At 43.2% G+C, this 26,236-nt stretch overlaps 1 protein-coding gene across 1 annotated transcript; it reads left to right on the top strand.

Annotated features, from left to right (window-relative positions):
- Positions 1-26,236, top strand: YY1 (YY1 transcription factor). The gene is made up of 5 exons (XM_060003927.1): positions 1-683; positions 14,030-14,192; positions 22,308-22,368; positions 24,075-24,233; positions 25,066-26,236. Exons 1-5 carry the CDS (start codon positions 11-13, stop codon positions 25,246-25,248), a joined length of 1,239 nt encoding a protein of 412 aa, XP_059859910.1. The 5' UTR covers positions 1-10; the 3' UTR covers positions 25,249-26,236.

Below are 26,236 nucleotides of genomic sequence, written 5' to 3'. Positions count from 1 at the left end.
GCCCTCAGTCATGGCCTCGGGCGACACCCTCTACATCGCCACGGACGGCTCGGAGATGCCGGCCGAGATCGTGGAGCTGCACGAGATCGAGGTGGAGACCATCCCGGTGGAGACCATCGAGACCACGGTGGTGGGCGAGGAGGAGGAGGAGGACGACGACGACGAGGACGGCGGCGGCGGCGACCACGGCGGCGGGGGCGGCCACGGGCACGCGGGCGGCCACCACCACCACCACCACCACCATCACCACCCGCCCATGATCGCGCTGCAGCCGCTCGTCACCGACGACCCGACCCAGGTGCACCACCACCAGGAGGTGATCCTGGTGCAGACGCGCGAGGAGGTGGTGGGCGGCGACGACTCGGACGGGCTGCGCGCCGAGGACGGCTTCGAGGACCAGATCCTCATCCCGGTGCCCGCGCCTGCCGGCGGCGACGACGACTACATTGAGCAGACGCTGGTCACCGTGGCGGCGGCGGGCAAGAGCGGCGGCGGCGGCTCGTCGTCGTCGGGCGGCGGCCGCGTCAAGAAGGGCGGCGGCAAGAAGAGCGGCAAGAAGGGCTACCTCGGCGGCGGGGCCGGGGCGGCGGGCGGCGCGGACGCGGGCAACAAGAAGTGGGAGCAGAAGCAGGTGCAGATCAAGACCCTGGAGGGCGAGTTCTCGGTCACCATGTGGTCCTCAGGTGAGCGCCGGCGCGCGCCGGCCCCCGGGATGTTTTTGTTTTGAAGGGAAGCCATGTTTTATGTGTGTGATGGGCGCCGCCATCTTCTTCGCGGGGCAAGTATGGCGGCCCCAAAAGATGGCGGGCCGCGGCGGGGGCGGCGGGCGGCGGCGCGGCGAAGATGGCGGCGGAGGCGCGGCGCCGCCCGCTAGGCCGCAATGGCGTAGTTTGCTCGGGCGGGGCGGGGCGGGGCGGGGCGTGCTCGGCCAACAGCCGGCCCAGGGCCCGTTGTTCGCGGCCCCCGGCCGGCCGGCCGCGAGGCCGTCTCCCCGCGAGGCCCGGGGGTGCGGGAGGGCGTTGGCGGGGCTGCGCGGCCTGGACCTCGCGCCCGGGCTGGGCCGCCGCCTTTCCCCGGCCTTCCTCTGGGGGGCGTCGCTGTCCCGGCTCCGCCCCCGCCCCTACCCGGAGCCTCAACTGATCCCGGGAGGCGCCTTCCGAGGGGGGCGGGGGCGCCCGCCCGGCCCTCCTCTCGCCCGCCCCGCGTGCAGGCCGGATCCTGCCCGCGGCCGCGCTAGCCTTGCCCGCCTCGGCGGGGCGGGACTTGGGCGGCACGTCGAGCTCGCGTGTGTGCGGGCTCGGCGTCGGCGGGGCCTGTCACCGCGCTGCGGCGAGGGCCTTGCCTCTGCTCCCCCCGCGGCGCCTAGCGAGAGGGGCCGCGGGTTTTTGCAGATTGTTCTCAGTCCTGGGCGTTTGGGGGAGTTTTCTTTCCCTTCTTAAGTATTTGGCTCTTTGCAGGAAGGCTGGTTAGTTACACAGCTAGGAACGTTTGCCACTAAATTGATCAAATCGAGTAAAGCTGCCAGATGCTTTTTACTTGACAGAAAACTCCTTATTTTTCCCGTGAAAAGAAGGATTCTGGAAAGGGTCTTTCTACTGTTTTAGTACTGCTTTGAAGGAGGGCCAGAAAAAATATCTGGGGCAGAAAAGCCTTATCTGCATATGTAAATTTTCTTGTTTTTAACTTCGTAACTGGTGTTTTCAAGTCCTTATCCTATTATTTTATCCACAGGCTATCTTGTTAAATTGTTGGAATAGTAAATAGACTGAGAATAATCCTACCATAACTAGTTAACCTAGTACCTGTGATAATTAGATTTAAGTGGTAGAATCCTTTACGCCATAGTTACTCCAGCGCTGTCTTAATAAATTCTCACAGTTGGATGGAGCCTCAAAATGCGGTGAACGTTGAGTATTGAAGCGTTGTTAACATTCTCAGGAACGATTGAAATAGGCGAAAAGTCTGGACTGAGAAGCTGGTCTGGTTGTATCGTATCTATCTACCCCAGGCGGAGGTAACTAAAGCTGGATGGATCTGTGACTCAGGACTGAGCGAAGGAGCGGAGGTTCTGTCAAAATGTAATAGCAAGTGCTAACAGGGCTGCTGTTCTGGATTTCGGAGGGCCTGGTAGAACTGTCAGTACTTTGAGTTTAGCGGGGGCTATAGGTTTCAATGAAACATATATTTGAGTACTTAAAAGGTTATCAAAAGATCCTTTCTGTATGCATTCTGGTAGCGCAGAATGATTGCACAGTGATCATGTTGGAACTAAAAGCCATGTTTTCCCATTATTAATCGGAATGGAATAAGAGAGGGGGTGTTGGTTATTGATGAGTTTGCTGAATTCGGGATATCGTTTGAAATTTTTTAATTTTTTAATTTTTTATTTTTTTTGCGGTACGCGGGTCTCTTACTGTTGTGGCCTCTCCCGTTGCGGAGCACAGGCTCCGGACGCGCAGGCTCAGCGGCCATGGCTCACGGGCCCAGCCGCTCCGCGGCATGTGGGATCTTCCCGGACCGGGGCACGAACCCGTGTCCCCTGCATCGGCAGGCGGACTCTCAACCACTGCGCCACCAGGGAAGCCCAGGGTATTTTATATATTCTGCATTTGATCTTATCAAATTGTTAATCCACTTTTCCATACTCAGAAAACTTGGTGATGTAGGCTTTACTTGAAGTGGTACATATCAGGTTAGCTTAAAAGTCATTATTTTCTCTGTGCAGGTGGTTGCTGCAGGGTTGTACAGTTTAGGGGTATTGTAATGTCCATTTCTTTAAATTGTTATCTTGGCATGTATGGTTGGTATCTTTTGAATGGAACAGCAGAAAGGGAATCTAGTAGTTCTGTAGTAGAGTAGTTATAGATCTGAAAGAGTGCCTAGAGATCCACTTTTTTTCTTTTCTTTTTATTGACATAATTCCCACGTGCACAGTTCGGTGGTTTTTAGTGTATTCACCAGTTTGTGCAATCATCACCACTATCTAATTCCAGAACATTTTTATCATCCCAGAAAGAAACCCCATAACTGTTATTCCCCACCCCCACCCCCAGCCCTTGGCAACCACTATCTCACTTTTTCACCGGATTTGCCTATTCTGGACATTTCGTTTGCATGGAATCATATAATATGTTGCCTTTTGTGTCTGGCTTAGTCTGTTTTCAAGATTTCATCCAAGTTGTAGAATGTGCTTCATTCCTTTTTACGGCTGAGTAATACGCCATTGTAGAGAGAAAACAGCAGGAGCTGCTTATTTTTGCAGATGAGAAAAGTAAGGTCTAGTTAAGGCTGAATATGTTTTAATATTTAATCACGGTTTAACTGTGTTTTGAATAGTTTTAATCCTTTGCTTTAAGGCTCATGTTTGTTTTTTTCCCTGGCATGTAATTAATGAACATTTCATTGTTGCCAGATTTAGGGCATAGTATTATGTATTTTTTTTCCCCTAGATGTTCATCACTATAGTTTGGGAGCGACATCCTCTTTTGTAGAACTTACTAAAAACTAAACCACTTAACTAAATCACTGGGTCGAGTAGGAAAGCTAAGAATAAGAGCTGAGTATTTAAAACATTTAGTTTTGAGAGAACCCTAAGAAGCCTTTCAAATCTTGAGGTTTCAGGTAGTTAGAATTCGTGATCTTCACTGTAGGTTGTTGGTATTTTAACTATCTTCGGTTAGACCAAATATAGAAGTGCTTTGTGCTAGATCGAGTAAAACATCTCAGAGCAGAAAGCCATTGACATCAGAATCAGCAAATTGAAAGAAAGTCAAAAAGTATTAAATTTTTTCTCACTTTCATATATTCAGAAGGTTCAGGTTTGCCAAAAAATTACTAATCCTGACCATTCCATTCACTATTTTTTCCTTTTTTACCATGCTCTTTAACACTAAGGAGAAATGCCATAAATGTAAATTCCCATGGAGCCAAGCCCAAGAAACCCTCCAAAGTAATCATGTCAACCCCATGACCTACATAGGGCAGCCTAAGTCATAGAGCCCAATGCCTAACCTGGTAGCTCTGGAAGCCTGGCTTACTGATAAGCCTCGGTGCTGTCAGATTGCATCTCCCGGTTATTAACCCTCCCTCCCCACCACCCCCAGTCAACAGCTGTCTCCCCCAGTAGGAAAAGAAAAATCCGTGTCTGAAGAGGCCCCAGCTCCTGACCTACCTACAACTAGCATTTTAGGCTTTTGGAAGAGAATGAATAATAATTTTTTAAAGTATGCCAGACTCCTGGGTTGATATTTACAAAAAGCTTTTCTATTTGTTTTGATGCCTGCTTTAGTAAGATCAGTTTTATTTATTTATTTATCTAAAAAATTATTTTGGCTGCGTTGGGTCTTCGTTGCTGCGCGCAGGCTTTCTCTAGTTGCAGTGAGCGCGGGCTTCTCATTGTGGTGGCTTCTCATTGCGGAGCACGGGCTCTAGGCGCTCGGGCTTCAGTAGTTGTGGCACGCGGGCTCAGTAGTTGTGGCGCACAGGCCTAGTTGCTCCACGGCATGTGGGATCTTCCCTGACCTGGGATTGAACCTATGTCCCCTGCATTGGCAGGCAGATTCTAAACCACTGCGCCACCGGGGAAGTCCGATCAGTTGGTTTTGAGGCTGGGAAATTCAGGGCCCACAACAGGTTATTAGCAAAAACAATTATCAAGAACGAACATTTCCTAAGATCTACATTCTTTTGTCATCTCATGACCTTCTCTTTCTAGGTGACCAATTTATAAACTGCTCTCACTACTTCCCATGGGAAGAGTGAATAAAAGTGAAAACTTTTTATAATTTTTAAATCTGAACATTTACCAGTGAGTTGTGTCCTATCGTATTATTGGATAAACACGCAAACATTGTATTTTCAAAATTTGGCATCAGAAACACTACCTGGATGTTGAAGAAAACATTCATGTCATTACTGTTAGCAGACTATTAGGAAGATGTGGGCAGGTCTTGGAAGTTAGTCGACTCTGTTGTGTAAGGTTGTGCCTTCCTATTTATGGTGGACTTCACAGGTCAGGAGAGGAGCCATTTTCTAGTCCTAGGTGTCTTGTGTTAGTAGGTCCCATTCTGTTTAACTTTATGATTAATTATCAGTAACAGCAAGCCCAGTGGTTTCTGGGAATCTTATAGTAGCAGCATCAAATTTCCCTTTAGAGGGCACTGACCAGAGGTCTGACCTTGGCATATCTTAACTTCTGACCTTGGGATCTTTGTAAAATGACTTGTTTGAGTAGGAGGACCCCAAAAGGCATTTTTCATTTCCTTTACAGCAAAGAAATTCTACTCCTTTATGAATTCTTATGTGACAAAAGGAAGCAGTAAACTCAATTTCTTAAAGAAAACTACCCAATTTTAACATGATCTGGTGAGATAATAGGAACTCTCTTGAGTAAAATTCATAGTAACTATTCAGTTACTTTAGTCTTACAGTGTGGTTTCAGATATGAATAAACATTAATGTAAATGGTTGTGATGGGCTCTTTTCTTTCTTGTGTAAGTTATTCCCCTCAAATATAAGAACTGAGGGGCAGGGAAAGAGGCACTGTTGTGCTGGAGGCTGTTCTGTGGTGTCTGGACCCTGTCTCCTCTCCTAGGAGAGCCATAAACTTCAGGTAGAATTTCTAGCGTCTCACAGTATCACACTCTTAAAAACACTCCAAAGTGTCTTTGTCCTTTTACAGTTCTCAACTCTGCCCCCTTCTTTCCCCTTTTTGTCTTCTAGATTTTAAGCACCCCAAAAAAATAGAAGCTGCTGCCATGACTCCAAATTGAGAGTTGGTTTTTAATTTTTTATTTTGTTGATAACTCACTTGTAATTTGCAGTAATACATATGGTTATTGTACTAACTACTGTTTTATAGATTCTTGACAAGGATTGAATACAAACTGCTGGATTTTACTTCTGGGGATCTGACTGGATCACACACACACTATTCCTTTCTGAATTAGATTCTAAGGCTTAAATTATGTGAATTCACTCCCTTGCATAAAAATCCCTCAAGCACAACAGTGAGGATATACTTGATACCACTGAACTGTAAATTTAAAAATGGTTATCAGAATGGTAAATTTTATGTTTTATATCTGCACACACACACACATCATCATCATCACCATCATCCCAGAGACATATCATTGCATTCAGTAGAATCCAGGCTTCTCATAAGCCACCAGCCACACGTGATGTGGCCCTGCTTCCTCCCTGACTTCCTTCCTTGTCCCTATGCTCCCATTATGCTCCAGCCTTCCCGGCCTTCTTTGGGTTTCTTGAACTTGTTTCTTTGGACTTATTCTTACCTCTGCTTCCAATGCTCTGACCTCAGATGTTCACCTTCTTAGTGCCATCTGTTTTTCAAGTCTCAGCTCTAAGAGGCCTACACTTTCATCCTTTCAAATTAGCACCCCCCTCGCCATCGTTCTCTCTCAACCCTGTTTTTCTTTGTAGCACCGTCTGAAATTGTCTTGCTTTTATCTTCTAACTTGCTGCTTGTCTGTCTACTTCCTCTAGAGTATAAGTCCTGGGCTGTAACCCTGCAGCCTTACGATGGTACAAGGCACATAGAAGATTCTCAGTAAATAACTTAGTGAATGAGTGCATGGAATTGTGCTATAAGGCAGAATCCTAGTCTAGAGTCCAAAATACCACTCTTACCTGTTACTACTTTCAGAAAAGGAGTAGTGAGTGTGGGGGAGAGGGTGGAGAAGCATTCCTTTTTTAGAAAACGCATGGACTTTAGTCAGTTCTAGATTCAAATCCTGGATCTACCACTTTGCCTCTTTAGATACACTACTTGGCATTTCTCCCCTGCCCCGGCCGCGCCATGCAGCATGTGGGATCTTAGTTCCCCGACCAGAGGTCGAACCCTCACCCCCTGCATTGGAAGCGTGGAGTCTTAACCACTGGACCACCAGGGAAGTCCCACTACTTGGCATTTCTGAGGCTTGATTTCTTCAACCAAAAACTTGAGGTTAATACCATAAAAGTTTTGTTTGAATTGAGGAATGTGACAGTTGCTGGCATGAAACAGGTACTCAGTAAATGATAGTATCCTTTCCTAAGGTCTCTGTTAGTGGGGAAAAGTGGAAACAGCCTATGTCTGATTTTTGTCTGTTGCTTAACAATGAATCTCAAGTATTAGCTCCCCCCCATTTCGGTGAAGGTTTGGCTTCATGGCGGTGGTGAGTATATAATGTCATTTTGGTCAAAAGTTACCTAGAATGGTCAGACCAAAGTTAATGGCCTAAGATGGAAGGTGTGGAGAAACAAAATCTAGCCAACCCACAAATAAATAAATAGGGAAGTAGGTAAAAAAATATGTAAATTGGTGAAAATCAGGATCACAGAAAAAAAGGAAGCATTAGGGTCAACCCTAATGAGCTTCCTGGCAATCAGGATAAACAAGGAAATTATACTACTGTTAGCTGATTCTAAGATAGAAAAGCTTCTAAGGGAATCAAACTTTTCTTAGGACTGAATTCTAAAATAAACTGTTTTCTATATAAGGGGCCCACTGAGTGATAGCAATGCACAGATTCCAGCTAGTATAGTGTCAGATTTCATGCAGTGTCTTGGAGCAGCCAAAAGACTTAAATGTAGCCTAATTGAAGGTGATTCTTTACTTGGCTTACTATAGTTTTTAAAAGTTCAACATTCTTTAAAAACCATAAGCATAGGACCTACTCTTCCCCTTAGGCCCAGGAGGGAGGGCAAAGTGGAATAAAGGTTTTTTGTTTGTTTATTTTTTGGAATAAAGGTGTTTTTGCACACCTCTTTTCCAGACACCATGGTTTCCATTTAATGTGTTACCTTGTTTCAGCCTTATATATGATAGGTGGTCTACCCTTTAATAAGTAAGGAGACCAAAGAAGGGTCAGTGATAGCAATGAGAGGCCTCTTGAAGGAAAGAGATCTTGATCTGGGCTTTGGAAAGCCCAGGTGGGGGATGAGAGGTGGGCAGGAAGGGAAGGAGCGTTGTGTTTATTCACATACCTTTTATCAGACATTGAATAACATTGCAAGCAAACCAGTTTGGTGGGAGCATGGAGGGCATGTGAAGCTCCACTTATGAACCTGTTTTCTAGGCCTGTAGAGTGCTCCCAGCCTTTACATTTAGTTCAGTTCCTTAGTCATTTCTTTTTGACTGTAAATGTTTTGAGTCTCTTTGCTTTGCCTCTCAAATGACTGAGAGCTTTGGTAACTTAGAAACTGAATAGCTAAGAGACAGGGACTTATTTATGTACCTTTTTAACCTTTTGAATAGTTCCATGTACAGAAAAAAGAATGTTTTTAAAATGTAAATGAATAGATTGTCCTGCTGAAACAACTCAAGGTGTGCCACCCCATTGCTGGATGGTATTGGCTAGAGTTTGTTTTTCCAACACCTTCCATCTTAGGCCTGGTTGTTGTAGGTCATTTGCCTCTAGCCATAGTATTAGTGAGCACGGGAATCATCTAATCCACACTTTTGACTAGAAGTTTTCTCAATATTACGTTTTTCCTACCACCCTACTTCTTTGAATCAATGACTTGTTTTCTCAGTTTTTTCCAAACAGGAATTCTGATATTTGGTTTTCATTTGCACTGCCCAGTTGTGTTGTATAATCACAATTATAAGTTTAAGTCACACTGATTATAGAAACTGATTTTTTTGTTTGTTTTGGAGTATAGTTGATTTACTGTGTTACGTTAGTTTCAAGACTATAGAAACTGATTTTGGTGACACTTCTAATGTGGATTAACCCTGTCCCCTTGAAACAATGAGATAATTAACTAAGTTCTACCCTCAAGGAAAACTCCAGAGAATAATATACAAAACAGATTTTAAAGCAAATTTAGATACTTTGCTTCATGAACATGCTTTACTTTGATGTGTATTTGTTTGTTTGTTTTTAATTTATTTTATTTTATTTATTTTTGGCTGCGTGGGTCTTCATTGCTGTGCACGGGCTTTCTCTAGTTGCGGCTAGTGGGGGCTACTCTTGGTTGCAGTGTGTGGGCTTCTCATTGCGGTGGCTTCTCTTGTTGCAGAGCACGGGCTCTAGGCGCTTGGCCTTCAGTAGTTGTGGCGCTTGGGCTTAGTTGCTCCGCAGCATGTGGGATCTTCCCAGACCAGGGCTTGAACCCGTGTCCCCTGCATTGGCAGGCGGATTCTTAACCACTGTGCCACCAGGGAAGTCCCTTGATGTGTATTTGATAATTACTCTGTTGCCAGTCACTAGAACTCAGTAACACATATAAGAAACTTGATAATCAGAGCTGATCAGTGAACACCTTCATTCTCTTCTATACAGTGAATCTATTTCAGTAGTCATTCTGAAATGGAAGGAATATAATAATGGCCACTGCAGGCAGTGAAAATCTGTATTTGAATACATATTATAATAGTAAAACATTTTAAAATAAAATTGTACAAAAAGAAAAAATGAATTAATACTTCTCACTTAGGTGTTTTGAACAAAGAGGGAAGCTTATGTACATATGGTCTGTAAATGCCGTTATTTGTCTTTCAGTGCATCATAAATTTCTCTTCTATTTGGCAAAAACTTATGAAGATTTTCTTTGCAAAAATCAGATAAAATGGACAAAGTATAGCAAACAGTGACATAATTTGATCTGTTGCTTTAATATGTGTCCAGTTCTTGGTGAAAATGAGGCAGACATCTTTGATTTCTTCTGGCAATAGATCCTAGCATCTTTTGTCATTTCTCTAGCAGTCTTCTTTGAAATGTGATTTTTTCCCCCTATATAAATAGTTTATTTTCTTAAATTTTGCTGTTGAATAGTTAACAACCGTCTGTTTTACAGTTTCTGTGCACTGGTCTTCAAGGAGTTCTCCAAATTAACTTCCATGAAATACAGTGTTTGTTAAGGAATAAGTAAGAAATATGTGATGATAATTTGAAGTTTTAAGTATATATTATGAAAGCGTACAGTAACCACAGCAATTATTTAGAACTTAGGCCAACAAAAGTTTTTTAATTTTTTTTAAGGAAAGAATATTGTATCACTGACATTGCTTTCAAAGTGCAGGTATATAGTGATAATCAAAAGCAGACTGATTTTTAATCAGTTTAGTTGCGGTTTTTAAAATGATGTACAGATCATGCACTTATTGTGTGTACTTCAGGGCAGATTGCTTTCACTGTGTGCCACTTTCACTTGGTGTGTCACTGATTAAGATTCTCATTAGACAAAGGTAGTTTTCTCTCTATCTGAACACATCTCTTTAGTCTCCTTTGCAAAGTCCTCCTCATTCTCTCAGTATTGGAATTACACAGCTTTTGGTTCTGAGCCTTTTCTCTTCCTATATTTTTTTTATAGATAAGATATATTTCTGCAGCTTTAAATGCAGTTTGTATGCCAGTGATTCCCATTATATTTCTCTCCAACCTAGATTTCTTTTTATCCCCAGTACATAGCTATGTCTTACCTCCTTGAGGTCTGTCCACTAGGTGTCGCACAGTTAGCCAGTGGAGCCAAACGAAAGTGGGATTCCAGATCCTCTACTGCAGGTTGTCTCTTCCCCCATTTTCCATCTTAGCTAATGACACCACTGTCCTCCAGGAAACACAAACAAGAAACTGAGATGGCATACTTGACATCCCTCTTCCACCCCCCCCCCCCGTCTGATTCATCACCCAGCCATGTTCATTCCTTTTCCACAATAAAACTTGAATCTAACCTGTTTTGTTTTTTTTAAATAAATTTATTTATTTATTTTTGGCTGCATTGGGTCTTCATTGCTGCACGTGGGCTTTCTCTAGTTACAGCGAGTGGGGGCTACTCTTCAGTGTGGTGCGTGGGCTTCTCATTGCGGTGCTTCTCTTGTCGCAGAGCACGGGCTCTAGGCGCACTGGCTTCTGTAGTTGTGGCACGTGGGCTTATTTGCTCTGTGGCATGTGGGATCTTCCTGGACCAGGGCTTGAACCCTTGTCCCCTGCATTGGCAGGCTGATTCTTAACCACTGTGCTACCAGGGAAGTCCCATGTATTCTGATTCTTAATCATTTGATTGTTTTCTGGGTATTTTATATTCTTGAATGTTGGAACTAAGAACTGATCCTCAAGAAGTATTTCCTCATTCGACTTCAGTTTGTGTCACCCCAGAATTCGTACGTTGAAGCCCTAATCCCTGATGCAGTGGCATTTGGAGGGTGGAGCCTTTGGAAAGTTATTAGGTTATAAAGCCCTCATGGATGGGGTTAGTGCTTTTATAATAAGAGACAGAAGCTATGTAATGTGATGAGAAATGGTGTGTATGTAAGGATACAACAAGAAGACATCTGATGTGTGGGAACCAGGAAGAAGGGATTCAATGGGCTGGCACCTTGATCTCCAGAACTGTAAGGAATACATTTCTGTTTAAGCCACCCAGTCTAGAGTATTTTTGCTGTAGCAGCCTGAAACAACTGAGACCACTTCCCTCGCCAGAATGTAAGTCCCATGAGGGCAGAGACCTGGTTTTGCTTCTGCTGCCTAGATCAGTGCCAGGCTCACAGGAGGCCCTCAGTTATTACGTGTTGAACTAATACAAGGAATGGTTGAGCCTGTGATTCCTTTATGCCAAGAGTTCAGCTTTGTTTCTGCCCCAGCACACTTGAGACATAATCCTTATCAGTGGCTTGCTCAGAGCAGCAGTGATTCTCAACCTTGCCATCATTCTTATATTTATTAGAAAGATACCAACAAGAATGTGTCTTCACTGTGAGAAGAAAAATAGTTTCAGTGAAGAAAAATAGCCTCCCTAACCACCAGTTTATTTCGATACCACTAGAAAGTTGATGTGGTAGTAGTTGTGCCTAGGCTGGAGCGATCAGAGGGTAAAGGAATTATCACAGCCCTGAGAAAAGAAATGAAAGAATCTGGTTACAGTGCGGAATCCCAGCTTTGTAACTTGTGATCAGTAGCCACATTTCCTCTTCTTTTTTATTAATGCATCCAGCGAGATTTTCTTAGGCTTCTTCATATGTAAACGGGTAACCTGGGTTATATTATCAGATTCTTTCTAGTTCCAAACAAGAGGCGGCTGAGCCTAACAGTAAAGCGCTCAGGTCTTAGAGTTCACCCGTCAGTTACTAACTGGTTAACCCTGAGCAAGTTACTTAACCTCTCTGTGTCTCAGCTTTCTCTTCTGTGAAATGAACTTGCTAATTTGCCCACCTCATAGGGTAATATGTGCAGTGATTAAAATAGTGCCTTCCCAGAAACATTCAATAACATGTCAGCTGCTATTATATTCTGTGGTTCCTTGTAATGACCTATAATGTTCCCTGAAGTGAAGAGCGGTGGGAAAGGAGAAGCATTTAAAGTTTAAAACTGTTGTATTCTGTGCTTTTCATTGTGAAGCAATTTGATGGAGAAGCAGAAATTTTCAGTTAGCATCGAGAGTTTTGAAGCATTCTATTTTCTGCTTTAGTCACCAAAGTAGTAGAAGACTGGTTTTGGTCTCTGGGCGCTTCACTCTAGTTTGAGAGACAAGGCCAACAAAAGTTCAAAACAGCGTGATTTAGAGTTCATCAATGTTATTATTCAGAAATAATCCAGGAATTCAAAGGTAAGGATCTGAGGTTGGAGCGATGGAATCAGCCAGCCCTTAGAGAATTTGAGCTAGACTCCAGAGGGTAGGCTGGGTTTGGAGAGAGGTGATGAGAAAGAGCAAAGGCAGAAACTCCTTATTCTTATTGAATATTTCCTTCCAAGCACTTCTGAATTAACCTGTGTGAAAAACAGACTGGTTGGAATATAGAGGGCATGTGCAAAGGAGAAATAAAATACTAGATATGGTAAAATGAGACCAGACAGCATAGGACCCAGAATGGTCAATAGCATTTGGTGTCTAGAATATAGGAGACTCATTGTGGGGGTCAGTATTCCTTTTCTTTTTTTTTTTTAACCTGTTGGATTTGTGATGGTAGTAGAGCTCTCCTACATTCTTTGAACACATATTTTATTTATTTATTTATTTATTTTTCTTCATTTCTTTGGTTGCGTCGGGTCTCAGTTGTGGCACGCGGGGTCTTTGTTGAGGCATGTGGGATCTTCTGCCGCCGCGCGGGGGCTTCTCTCTAGTTGTGGCGTGTGGATTTTCCCTCTCTAGTTGTGGCACACGGGCTTTCTCATTGAGGCACACAAGGTCAGTAGTTGAGAGGTCTGTGGGCTTAGTTGCCCCGAGGCATGTGGGATCTTAGTTCCCCAACCAGGGATCGAACCCATGTTCCTTGCATTCGAAAGTGGATTCTTTACCACTGGATCACCAGGGAAGTCCCTGAACACATATTTATTGAGGACCAACCTACATGCCGACTCAGAGCAAGGCTCTAGGGATACGGGATACATGGGGATCAAAACGGACAAATATCCCTGTCTTCGTGGAGTTTACAGTCTAGTGGGAGTGGGTGACGGAAATCACACAGCTCTGAGTACACGTCGTAGTCAATAAAAATTGCACGGGTAAAGGCCATGAGGTTAGGGTGGATGGGCCATGGTACCTTGGAGGAACTTAAAAGGCCAATATAGCTGGAGCTAAGAGTGAGCGGAGAAGAGTGAAGAATGAGGAGGCTGGAGCGGTAGGCAAGAGGCTAGCTAAGAGGTGAAGGCTAGAAAATCAGATCTGAGTCAGCGTTGCAGAGTTGCTGGTTAACAGGAAGTGTGTGTGGTGGACAGAAAGCAGAACTCTGAGAAGTGGTAGGAGGAGAAGCAAGGAAGCCGAAAATAAGCCGCCAGTTAGAGAAGTGGGCGTAGAACCGGGAAAAGTGGACGCTGAGGACAGTGATGGCCAACGCTTCCCACTAGGCTAAGAAGGAGCAGTGAGGGAAAGGTTGTTGACTTTGGCATTGAGGATTTTGGTGACCTTCAAGCAGAAACAGGGTTTTAAGAGATTGAGGAGAAAGACTGGGTGGTTAAGAGGTAATGGCTATAAATCACCCATTTAAGAAGCTGCTAAGGAAAGCATTTTTATGGTTTTAAAAATGTGTTTGCTTACATATACTTCTTTACTCAGCTAAGACGATCCATCTTACGATGTTTTTCAGATGAAAAAAAAGATATTGACCATGAGACGGTGGTTGAAGAACAGATCATTGGAGAGAACTCACCTCCCGATTATTCAGAGTATATGACAGGAAAGAAACTTCCTCCTGGAGGGATACCTGGCATTGATCTCTCAGATCCCAAACAACTAGCAGAATTTGCTAGGTAAGTTATAAGAACTTTTCCTTTCTTTTAGTTAAAGAAAGTACTTGAGTGTTGCCAGTTGTGTTTTTTAGTGCCTAAGTTACAATAGTGGTTTGTATTCTTGCTCTAGGGAAGCTTCTGAAAACAAAAGCAGTTGGTTTTTATTTTCAGTGGTAACTATGCTATGAATGTAACTGGCACCATTTTAGATTTGAATAAGATGAAGCAAATACCTACTCTTTAATTCTGTAATTGATGTTGCTTGTGAATAAATAAAATTGCACTTAATTTGTTTGGAAATGGATCTTTACACTGCCTCCTGGCCTCTTTGTATACATTTTAAATTTGCGTGTATTGTCCTGGTCTGAAGCTGCTGGAGGCCTGGGTCTGTACTGGATTTGTACAGCTGACCGCTGGAAAGGACTTCATCAGTTCCAATTTCAGCAGGTCATCAGTTAGGCTCCCGGTGTTTTGTTGATTTAAGCTGGCATGACAGGAAGAGATCAAATATTTAGGGCCAGGACCCTGTGCCTGACTATCCAAGGTGAGGAGCAGGAAGGAAGGTCTGAACCCAATGGTTGTTTATTTGTTTTGCCTGAAACCAGCCAGATTCCTATAGAAACCTTGGCCCCTTTTTACATTATTTTCTAGTATAGTTTGGCAGTTTTTATAAGGACGTGAAAAAACCCACACAGATGTAAAATTCTGAATAAAATGAACTAATAAAATCTAGAGTAGGAAGTATACTCCTTTTCCCTACTTGAGGTTGAATGGAACCTGGAACAGCCCAGGAAATTGAAGAAAGACAGAATCAGTAAGAAAGAAATCTTTGTGCTCTCCTGTCCTGTCTAACAGAGTGGAGCACCTTTTCTTTCCGCCCCCCTCTCTTGAGAGCAGAGTAGGGAAGAGCTGGAGACCCTGGGGTGTACTGGTTCCTCCCAGCCTGCCAACAACAAGCTGGGCGGCCTCTGGCCATTTGGAGCCTCAGTTTCTCCACATGTCACGTGGGTATAAGAATACCATTGTGCTTTGATAAAAGGGTCTGTACGCTTTTCTCCTTTCCAGTGAACTGTAGTTATAGGGAATATAAACATTAATTTATTTCTGACTTATCATGGCTTTAAAAAACTTAAGGCCCTATCCTTTTGTTAATGACACCGTGTTCCAGCTTTTTTTGCTGTTTGTATTTTAAATACAGATATGTGAATTGAATATTAACTGCCCTGCTCCCCTCCCCACCAGAAGTACAAATAAAAATGGAATCTGTAGGGTACATAGTTAGCAGTGAGGTCAAGAGTTTTTGGACAGATTGAGCCAAATATCATACCTGTGTTTAATGTTGTCATGTGTTCCTAAAGTTAGTCACATCTTCCTTATGGTACTCGGATTTATTAGGGTATATGGGCTGCTATCCCAGCGATAGAGAGCTGGAACACGGGAATCAAGGAGGGCTTTGTGGAGGGGCCAGCATTTGATTTGGGCCTTGAAGAACATAGAGTTGTGACAGGTGGATGGGGCTTTCATGGTGGGGCCTCCATGCCAGAACAACATGAACACAGAATACACATTCGCTGTCCAGTATATATTCAGAAAACAGAAGTAGTCAAGTTTGGCTGTGAATTAGGGTGCTTACAGGGAAATGACTGGGTTTAGGTAAACATAAACCAGATCATTAGAGCCTGTGAATACTGGGCCAAGATACGGGCTCTTTAGTATGTAGTAGACAGCTGGTGAAGGTTTTTGAGCAGTAGAGAAGGGGTTGTATGATCAGAGATTTAATCTGAGAGAATTACTTTTCAGCTGTATCCAGGCTGGATGGGTGCAGGGACACCCAGGAAGCGGGAGAAACCAGTTGAACAAGAGCTCATGAAGGCCTGAGCCAGAATTGTGGTGGGTGGCGGTCAGACTATGTAAATGTGAGTAAATGTGACAGAGATGACAGGAGACAGTGGAAGACAGAGACAGTTTGGCTGTATGTCTAGAGGGAGGGGCAAATGCACATTAATTTTTTTTAAATGCACATTAAAAGCTTTGCTCCATAGGTGACAGGGAAATTGGGAGAGGGTGCTGGTGTGGGGTTCAGAGTATGCAGTGTTTGGTTTTAGATGCTGAAGAGACATCCGTGCTGGACTTGAGATTGATTCAGGAAGTAAGTTAGGGCTAGAGCCGTCTGATGGGGGCCAGCTAAGAGCATGAGAGTGTTCTGTAAATAAGCTCTTGGCGGGGGGCAGTAGGAGGTTTTGGAGAGAAAAGAGTAAAGTCTTGGGAAGGCCCTTGTATTCAGAACCAGTGACAGAGCCAAAGGATCATTCAGACTCAAGAAAATAAGTACAGCGGACTTCCCCTGGCAGTGTAGTGGTTAAGACTCCGTGCTTCCACCGCAGGGGGCACAGGTTCCACTGCATCTCCCTGGTTAGGGAGCTAATAAGATCCCACATGCTGTGGGGTGCGGCCAAAAAAGAAAAGAGAAAAGAAAAAGGTAAGTACAGCATTCCAAGAGCCAGTAGAGTTTCCAGAAGGGCCAAGAGAGGGAAGAATAAATATTTCTCTAAATAATATATTGTGAAGTAATTCTGGTGGAGGAGCAGAGGGCTGAGGCAAGATTTTGCAGAGAGGTGGGGCCCATGGGTAGTGAGCAGTAGAAGTAATTAGGTGTTGGTGACCCTTAGCCTTGTTCCCCTTGCTGGAGAATTGGGGCAGCAATCTTAAAGCTTGTCCCCAGTTTTCTGAACGGAAACTCCAGGATGTTTCAGCTCTAAACTCAGGCACATGTCGCTAAAAGCTTCCAGGGAGAAAAGATAGGTCTACAAAAGGATGATAATTAAACCTGAATGAGAATTTTCTTCAACAGCAATAGATAATTAGAAGACAAAGGAGCAATGTTCTGAGATTTCTGAGGAAAATTATTGTAAACAGAATTCTTGATCCAGCAAAGCTATCAGTCCAACACAAGGGCAAAACAATGACAGTTTTAGACACCTAAGGATTCGTTTTATGTTACATGCATCCTTTCTGAAGAGGTTACTTGAGGGTGTGCTCCAGTATAATGAGGATGAACATCAAAGGGAAGACTTCCTAAAGAATACAGTGAACAGAAAATCAAGAAGACTGCTGTGCAACAGGCTGGAAAACTTGTTCAGTTTAGAATAGGAAGTCAGTGGGTTGTAAGAATTTCTTCAAGAAAAGTCCATTTCATTCAGTAGTGGATAGAATGAGCAAGGAGCTAGAAGATCTTGGTAGTATGGGAAAGAGTCTTCTAAAGAAGAGAAGATAGAAAGTCCATGACAAGCGTGGCAGGGTTAAGAAAACCATGGCCTGAAAATGGGGCATAATCTTGACCATATTTAAAGAGAGAACACTCATTTGACTCGACTCTAGGAAAGTTCTCTCCTTGGTAACTGAAGCTCTACTGTATTGGACTTGCAGAGCAGGAAATATGATCCTAGCACACAGTTAAATTCTTTAGTAAGCATTACTTATGTAATTACCTGAATATAGTGTGTGTTTATTATCTTTTATAATCAGCCTGTTAAAGATTCCATTTTGTATACAGAATAGAATGTAATCTTGCTCCCCTTGACAACATGTACAAAGTAAAGGTACAGGATTTGGGCAGTTGTGAGGTTGGGCTCATTCTCCTCCCCATTTTCCATAGTATCTCTTGAAAAGATGAGTAAAACCAAATAAATCTCTCTAATTGGGCAGTGGTGGTGAGAAATAGTTGAGCCTGGAATGCCCTATTCTGTTAGGGCTTCACATTTTGACAATGTAACAGCTGTGAATAGGACTTTCCAGAGACCCCAGAATGGTGACTGGGTCTCAAAGCTGTTGACAAAGAAGCACCAAGTTTCAAACTGTTGGGGGCCATATCTTATCTTCTTGGCTCATAAAAATGCACAGAAGGGCTTCCCTGGTGGCGCAGTGGTTGAGAGTCCGCCTGCCGATGCAGGGGACACGGGTTTGTGCCCCGGTCCGGGAGGATCCCACATGCCGCGGAGCGGCTGGGCCCGGGAGCCATGGCCGCTGAGCCTGCGCATCTGGAGCCTGTGCTTCACAACGGGAGAGGCCACAACAGTGAGAGGCCCGCGTACCGCAAAAAAAAAAAAAAAAAAATGCACAGAACTTGTTCTCCTCTTTTCATCCACCTCCACCCTGTGACTCAGTTCTCGGCTTAAGGTGGCATGTTAGTTGCTTTCCCCTCCCCTCCATGTACTGGCATGGTAGGATTCTAGACTGGACTTGGAACTGACCAAAGAATGTTCAGGTTCCTGCTGCACTGAGCCTAGACCGCTTGTAAATCACTTAGTGTGTGTGAACAGGTATAAGAAATAATGACTTATTTGAAAGTCATGGTATCGCGGAGGTGGGACTATGGTGATTTTGTTCTTTCTTGAAATGTGTTTTTAGTAAATACTTCAAAAATTGGTCAGTGGGTGGGACCTAGAGAATTCTGTTCCCTGATTAAATTTTGTGCATTTTTCGTTAACTAAACTTAGCCCTTTGAAACCTTCTGAGCAGGAAGATCAGAATAACAGGTGGTTCGATCAGTCCCGAGTGGGCGGTGGTTTGTTGTTGTGGTTCACTACCCACCCTGAGGCTTTTTCACTGGTTTGATATAAAGATGAGGTGTGATGGTGGAGCTGAAATGCCATAAAACCCCTCAATATCACATGAACGTACACTAAGAGAGAACCCCTTGAACAAACTTGGGCTCGTTTGCCTTAGGCAACACAAAGAAGGGAGGTGAACGGTGCTTGCAGATGGCAGCGCTGTTACACAGGGCCTCCTGTCCCGTCAGCACAGCTGGTTCCAGTCTGGAGTCAGCTAAGCTGCTTATTTTCATTCAGGAATCACTTCTTCAGAAATGTTTCATCTTGGCTTCTGGGACATTTACAGATTTAACTTAGTCAGAACTTCTGGTTTACATAACGCCCTGCTGAAAATTGTCCAGGAAATTCCTGCAGTTAGTGGTACTGGTGTCCAGCCTTCACAATGTATGCAGAATGGCAGAGTGTAAAATCAGCAGTCACGTCATAGGGCACGTAGTCTCTATTTTTAATTGAATGGGAAACTTCTGTTGCCTACCTGGCTCCTCCATATCATTTCTAATACATGGAGGGGCCTTTCCACGTTACCTGTGCAGTTCTTTCTCAGTCTCTCAGTCCTTTATTTGACAATGGTGGTTTGGAGCCACCAGTACCTTCTGGGTTGTTAAATACAACTGGCATTTTTTTAAGGAATGAACTCAGTTTTGCCTCGGCCCATTTAGCACAGGTTGGCGGTAATAAAAGCCGTCATTTCTCAAGAGCTTAACGTACATCATCTCTTAATTTCCACAGCTTTAAGTAGGTAGCATTAATACCTTTTTACAGAATAAGAAACTGAGGCTGAGAAGTTAAGTGATTTGCTCAAGGTCGTGCAGCTGGTTGAAGCCGGCACCCAGTCACACATCCCATTCCACCTCGCTCACGATGCTAATGCTCTTGTCATCGTCTCCGGGTCCAAGAGCTTTGTAAGCTTCTCAGTCAATGAGAAACTCATATCTTGGTTACTTGTGACTGACTAGTTTAGGTGGGTCAAGAAGGTATTCTAAGTAGTAGTATATAATTTTAGTCTTTTTAAAAAATTACTCTCTTTTTTAGGATTTCAAATATATATATCTTTTTTTATTTTGTAGGTTTATGTACCAATTGTTGCCACAAAGATTTTAATTTTAATCTTTACTCACAAAACAGAACACTGTCAATCTAGGCACGCTTGTTTGGAAAATGCCCTTTTTAGTGTTTGCATTCGAATATAATGTAAAAGGTACCTGCGTATACTGCCACTCTGAAGTGAACAAGACTGATTTGCTCAGGAGCTTAAGAGTGGCTGCAATTAAATACCTCCACTTCCTCCTTGAGTCCAAGGGTGTTTGCCCAGATGCGTTTTAAACTCTAGTTCTAAAATTAAGTATATTGCTAAATATTAGCACACATTTTAAAAACGACATTTTAAGAAGAAATGCCACTTAATAACATTCAAAAAATGAATCAAGAGTTGGGTGAATGGCACATAGGACTGTTCTCTTTACTTTTGTGTATATTTGAAATTTTCCATGATAAAACAAAATTAAGTTCCTAGGAATGAATTTAAGAAAATTTGTGAGGTCTGGGGACACTCGTAGGTAACTGGGCCACACCTATCCTACGGTCATAGGCATTTGACTGCCACTGTCCCCACGTTCAAGCCCTAAGGCGGGTGGAAGAGGGGAAAGGTTGTCAGTACGACGTATTTGTCAACCCAGTGAATGTGTTTTTAAAGTCAGAGTTTTTTGTTTTTGAGATAATTTGCATACAGTAAAATTCACCTATTTTAGGTTAGTACCATTCTATGAATTTGGACAATCATGTAGTTATCTTCACAGCCAAGACAGCATTTGAGTGGAATCATCAAAGAGTAAACATCTTAATTGGGAAGATTAAAGCTTGGTTCTTAATATACAGTTCTTATTATTAACATTTGATTGGTGTAGAACCCTGTCGTATGAATCACTATTATTTTTCAGACTCTGTTATTATAACCTCCAGGTGGCGCAGTGGCACCAAATTTTTGTGTACCTGGTTTTGTGAACTCAGACCCAAACTCTATTTAAGGTAACATAGGCTAGTTCAGAGCCCTGTACACAGCAGGCACTTAGAAGATGTTTGCTAACTGATGTGGTAATCTTCCAAGTACAAGAAAGAACAAGCATCTACACGGTTGGACTGGGGAGGATACCAGACTGAAAACGTTCTCTTAGAATTCCAAGTAGGAAATTTGTACTGTCTTGAACAAACTCCTTTAGAGATAAGTTATAGGTACCAGATGAATTGTTTCGCCTCTGCTCATCCAGGATGTGGAAAGTTTAAGGAGGTGATTTCATGAGTTCAGGTTTTAATAAAGTAAGGAGCCTCAGGGAATCCTTTTCTCAGATCAAGAGTGAAGAAGGATGATACTGTTAGGGCCTTTGCTCCCTTCAAGATGACAGCAGCAGTCTTTCATAGTAAAAGAGGGGTGGTAAGTGAGCCTGCTCTCAGGGAGCATCAGCTTAGTTGTGTATTAAATATGCATCCTCACACAGGAGTGTGAGATGGCAAAGCTAGGGACAAGAACATCGGTTTCAGAGATTTTAAATCTTTTTTTCTAGTTTTTCTAGGAACTCTTAATTTCTCACCCTCTGCCACACACAGATCTTTAGTGAGTTTTGGAGAGAAAGTTTTGACAAAAGACCAAAGGTTGGTTCAGTGAAAATAGCAGGTAGGTAAGTTACCAAATAAGCAAGCTCTGGGTAGTAACTCCACAAGCAGGACTCTCCCTGACTGCCCAAGTGGTCGAAACTATAATCTCCCTCCCATCACCACCAACACCAAAACTAATAGTATGATAAAAATTAAACAGTGTGAAAAGGTTTGGGGGTTTTCCCGCCAGTCCCTAGGGGCTCCTCCCCAGAGTAACCATTACTCACAGTTTGCTGTGTTTCCTTCTAGAGCTATTACACGTATATGTATAGAAATAATTCTCTGTTTAAAAGGACTTTTCTGTACCCTTTTTAAAAAAGAGTCTATTATAAAGATCATTTCTGTCAGTATGAGATGGACAACCCCCCCTTTTTTAAGCAGTTGTGTAGGATATATAGTTTTAAGACCCCCCTCCCATATCTTCCTTTTTTAAAGCACCCTTATTATCACAGCAGCTGCTTTTGGATACCTCACTTTGCTTACCTCACTTTGCTCCCAGTAGGAGTTTCATCTGTGGTTTTGGGGCTGTTGGTCTTTTTTATTTTTTAAAGAGTTTGGGGAAAAGAGCAGATACTTAAATCATGCAGCTCACAGTGCCATCCTAAGCTGCACCAGCTTATCAGCTACGAGACCATAGGCAGCCACTCAGTCCTGTTTGTGCCTGAGAATACTTACCTGTAGGTTGGAAGAGTGCTTCTTCACAGTCGCAGGTCCTCGGAGAATGTGAGTTTTCTCATCCCTTCCCCTTCACGGAAGCATGTTGTAATCTTAGTTTTTGTACCTATAGGGAAAGCATTTTAGGGACTATACGATTTATGCCAGATGAGTCTACCCATTCCTACAAACCTCTCTCTCTTTTTTTCCCCCCTTTGGTAAGAATGAAGCCAAGAAAAATTAAAGAAGATGATGCTCCAAGAACAATAGCTTGCCCTCATAAAGTAAGTAACGCTAGGGGGAAGGTGTGCATTACTGTGGATGAAGTTAGAGAGCCTGTAAGAAATCGCACTTTCTGTTTCCATCTTCATAGTTGAGATTCAGTGAGGAACTATAATCTGGTTTCTAAATTCAAGAGACTGTATCTTGTGATGTAAGTATTGTTGTTCCATAAAGCCACTTAAATTTAAGTACCATTAAATGGGGTTACTGTAGGGTGCCAGTGTTTTTATTATCACTGTACTGAATATACTCTGTTAGGATTTTCTTCTTTTTGGATTGTTAAACAAGTCAGTCTTAAGGCATTGGGTTGTGCCTCACCCATGGACCTTTATGGGACTGTGGGCTCCTTATGGAAATTTGGAAATCTTTTTGGATGTGGCTGAAGTGACCCTAATAAGACTTCATCATTTCCTTCGCAATTTTAATTTACCCTGTTAATTGTGTGTTGCTAGGGAGTACTTAATTGTTTTCAAATGTGGCTGTTTATTAGTCTTTAATGACAGCCTAAAAAGTACTTTGAGATATTGATTGGGTCTGTTTTAAACGTAATTGGAGGTGAAAATAAAGTATCAAGTAGGTGGTACAGAAAAACAGGAGGGGAGAGATTTTGAATGGAGTAAAAAATTTAAAAAGACAACAACAATTGGAGAAGGATAAACTTACTTTCGTGGTCTTCTCTCTGATGGCTGTGCACCCATAAGTTCTTTTTGTCTCTTTTTTTAATGTTCTTGCTGTGGAAATTTTGATATGTAAAAGCATTTCTGTTGAGGCCAAATACTAATAAGCTTTTGAAAACAGTTATGCCTTAAGTGCTCGTCTTCTCTCTAGCTTCTCTCTGTACTTCTTTTCCAGAAAGATTTTTTTTTTTTTCCAATTCCATTTTCTGGATGGAAACTCAGCCTAGGGGTCAAGGTGAAAAATCTGTGGTGCCCCGCCCCCCTTGCCTGTGAAGCTGTGCAGTGTTGACTCGTGCTGTCCTTCTGTCCTGCTGTCTGATCATTTCCCCATTCACTCCATTATTGGGCAACAACTGCAGAAGAAATGGTGCAGGACATGCTTCTCCCGAGCATCGCCTACCCATCTACCTCCCCCCCCCCCCCCGCTCTGGTATCAGTTTACCTGCTTCTTTTCCTAGTGTCTCACAAAATAAATTTCTTCTGTAGTTGCCATTCCTTGGAGACCCTCTTGCTTCTTTCTCTGTCAAGAAGGGGAAAGAGGCAAAGAGAGAAGAGGGAACAGTAGGCGATGGAGAATGACAGCCCATTCTTGCAGCACAGAATACGGGGCCCACCAAAGGTAGTGGTGGACTGCCGTCATCTTAACTCCGTTTCTCTCAGTGCTTCTGTTACTTCATCTGGGGGCATAGCCGGGTGAGGCGGCCGTGGTGTAGCCGGCAGCCAGGGTGTCTGGGTTCTACTCCCAGCCTGGCTCCTACTACTAGCGTGACCTTGGGCAAGTCTACTTAAAGACATCTCTAAGCCTCAGTTTCCTCACTGTAAAACAGAAGTTTGCATTTCATGTTAAGGCCTTTTTCAGCTGTTTTTTGGGTTTTTTTTGTCGTAAATAATATTTCTACTGTAATATGAAGTAAAATGTATGTGGGGAGGTTGGGAGGGTCGTTGTATTGTGTCAGTGAAGGCTGTCAGGCGGTAGAATCGTTTGTAACAGTTTGCAGTGTGAACCACTAAGCTTCTCTCTCTGTTCAAAGGGCTGCACAAAGATGTTCAGGGATAACTCTGCCATGAGAAAACATCTGCACACCCACGGCCCCAGAGTCCACGTCTGTGCAGAGTGTGGCAAAGCTTTTGTTGAGAGCTCAAAACTAAAACGACACCAACTGGTTCATACTGGAGAGAAGCCCTTTCAGGTAGAGCCAGCCCTCCTCCCCTCCGCTGTCCCCGCAGGTGTAGGCAGGGCGGCAGCCTGCTGGAGAGACGCCGCCCAGAGAGGCCACAGTGGGGTCCTGGTGACTCACTCGGGGGGCTGCCCCAGCTCTCGCCTCCGCTGCGTGTGATCTGTGTGGTACCAGAGACGGGATGTATCGAGGTGTTTCTGGAGTGTACTTGGCGTCAGGAGAAACACGGGATTGCTCGAGAGCAAGCCTAAAACAGAAGTTCTCATGTGTTCACTGCGGGATTAAAGCAATTTACTTGCTGTAGTTAACTTATTTTTTAGAGTATATTGAACTGCTAATTGACAGGGAACTTCTAAAATTTTTCCTGTAAGAGAGTAACTTTGAAAATAGTGTTTATTGCCTTGTTTTTAGAAGCCCATGGACAAGTGAGCGAATTAGCAGTGCAGCTGGTAAATCTCACATGGTTCTTTTTGATACTTGACACCAGGAACCTTCCTAACCATTTGCCTCTTATTATTTGAAATATTTACACAAATGTTAGGATCCTAACATAAGATTTAGGAAGATTCTTGCTGTTTTGCTGAATGTTTCTTTTACGTTGTAGTTAAACAATTCATGAGGGCTACGCATGGGTCCTAGGAGTTGTCTGGGCAGAGTTACAGCTCCCTGCCCCCTAATTTAGACTGTATCTCAAAAGCTTCCCCCCAGGGCAGGGCAGGGCAAGGAGGGGCAGGGAGGAGCGAGTGAGGTAGAAGAGGTAGGCTGCTCTCCCCCCAGCAGTGAGCTGCCCCCTCCCGGGCCTGGTCGGAGTCTGAGCGGGTTGTCTCTGGTCTCTCCTCGACAGTGCACGTTCGAAGGCTGCGGGAAACGCTTTTCACTGGACTTCAATTTGCGCACGCATGTGCGAATCCATACCGGAGACAGGCCCTATGTGTGCCCCTTCGACGGTTGTAATAAGAAGTTCGCTCAGTCGACTAACCTGAAATCTCACATCTTAACACATGCTAAGGCCAAAAACAACCAGTGAGAAGAAGAGAGAGAAGACCCTTCTCAGCCTCGGGAAGCATCTTCCAGGAGTGTGATTGGGAATAAATATGCCTCTCCTTTGTATATTGTTTCTAGAAAAGAATTTTAAAAATGAATCCTACATACCCAAGGGACATGTTTTGATAAAGTAGTAAAAATTTAAAAAAAAAACTTTAATAAGATGACATTGCTAAGATGCTCTATCTTGCTCTGTAATCTCGTTTCAAAAACACGGTGTTTTTGTAAAGTGTGGTCCCAACAGGAGGACAATTCATGAACTTCGCATCAAAAGACAATTCTTTATACAACAGTGCTAAAAATGGGACTTCTTTTCACACTCTTATAAATATGGAGCTCACCTGTTGCTTACAATTTTTTAATTTTGTATTTTCCAAGTGTGCATATTGTACACTTTTTGGGGATATGCTTAGTAATGCTATGTGTGATTTTTCTGGAGGTTGATAACTTTGCTTGCAGTAGATTTTCTTTAAAAGAATGGGCAGTTACATGCATACTTCAAAAGTATTTTCCTGTAAAAAAAAAAGTTATATAGGTTTTGTTTGCTATCTTAATTTTGGTTGTATTCTTTGATGTTAACACATTTTGTATAATTGTATCGTATAGCTGTATTGAATCATGTAGTATCAAAATATTAGATGTGATTTAATAGTGTTAATCAATTTAAACCCATTTTAGTCACTTTTTTTTTTCCGAAAAATACTGCCAGATGCTGATGTTCAGTGTAATTTCTTTGCCTGTTCAGTTACAGAAAGTGGTGCTCAGTCGTAGAATGTATTGTACCTTTTAACACCTGATGTGTACATGCCGTGTAACAGAAAGGGCAACAATAAAATAGCAATCCTACAGAAAGAATATGGCAGAAAAAGATCTGTAAGCACAGTCTTATTTCCTTTTGTTGTCCAGAATAATTATAATTCTTGAGCCTCCCAGAAATTGGAAGTTAAATAAAGCAACTCAAGTTTCCTTTA

Source organism: Delphinus delphis, chromosome 2 (assembly GCF_949987515.2).
Source record: "Delphinus delphis chromosome 2, mDelDel1.2, whole genome shotgun sequence".
Lineage (NCBI taxonomy): Eukaryota > Metazoa > Chordata > Mammalia > Artiodactyla > Delphinidae > Delphinus > Delphinus delphis.
The sequence above is the reverse complement of the archived record's forward strand: the minus strand, read 5'-3'. Positions and strand labels throughout refer to the sequence as shown.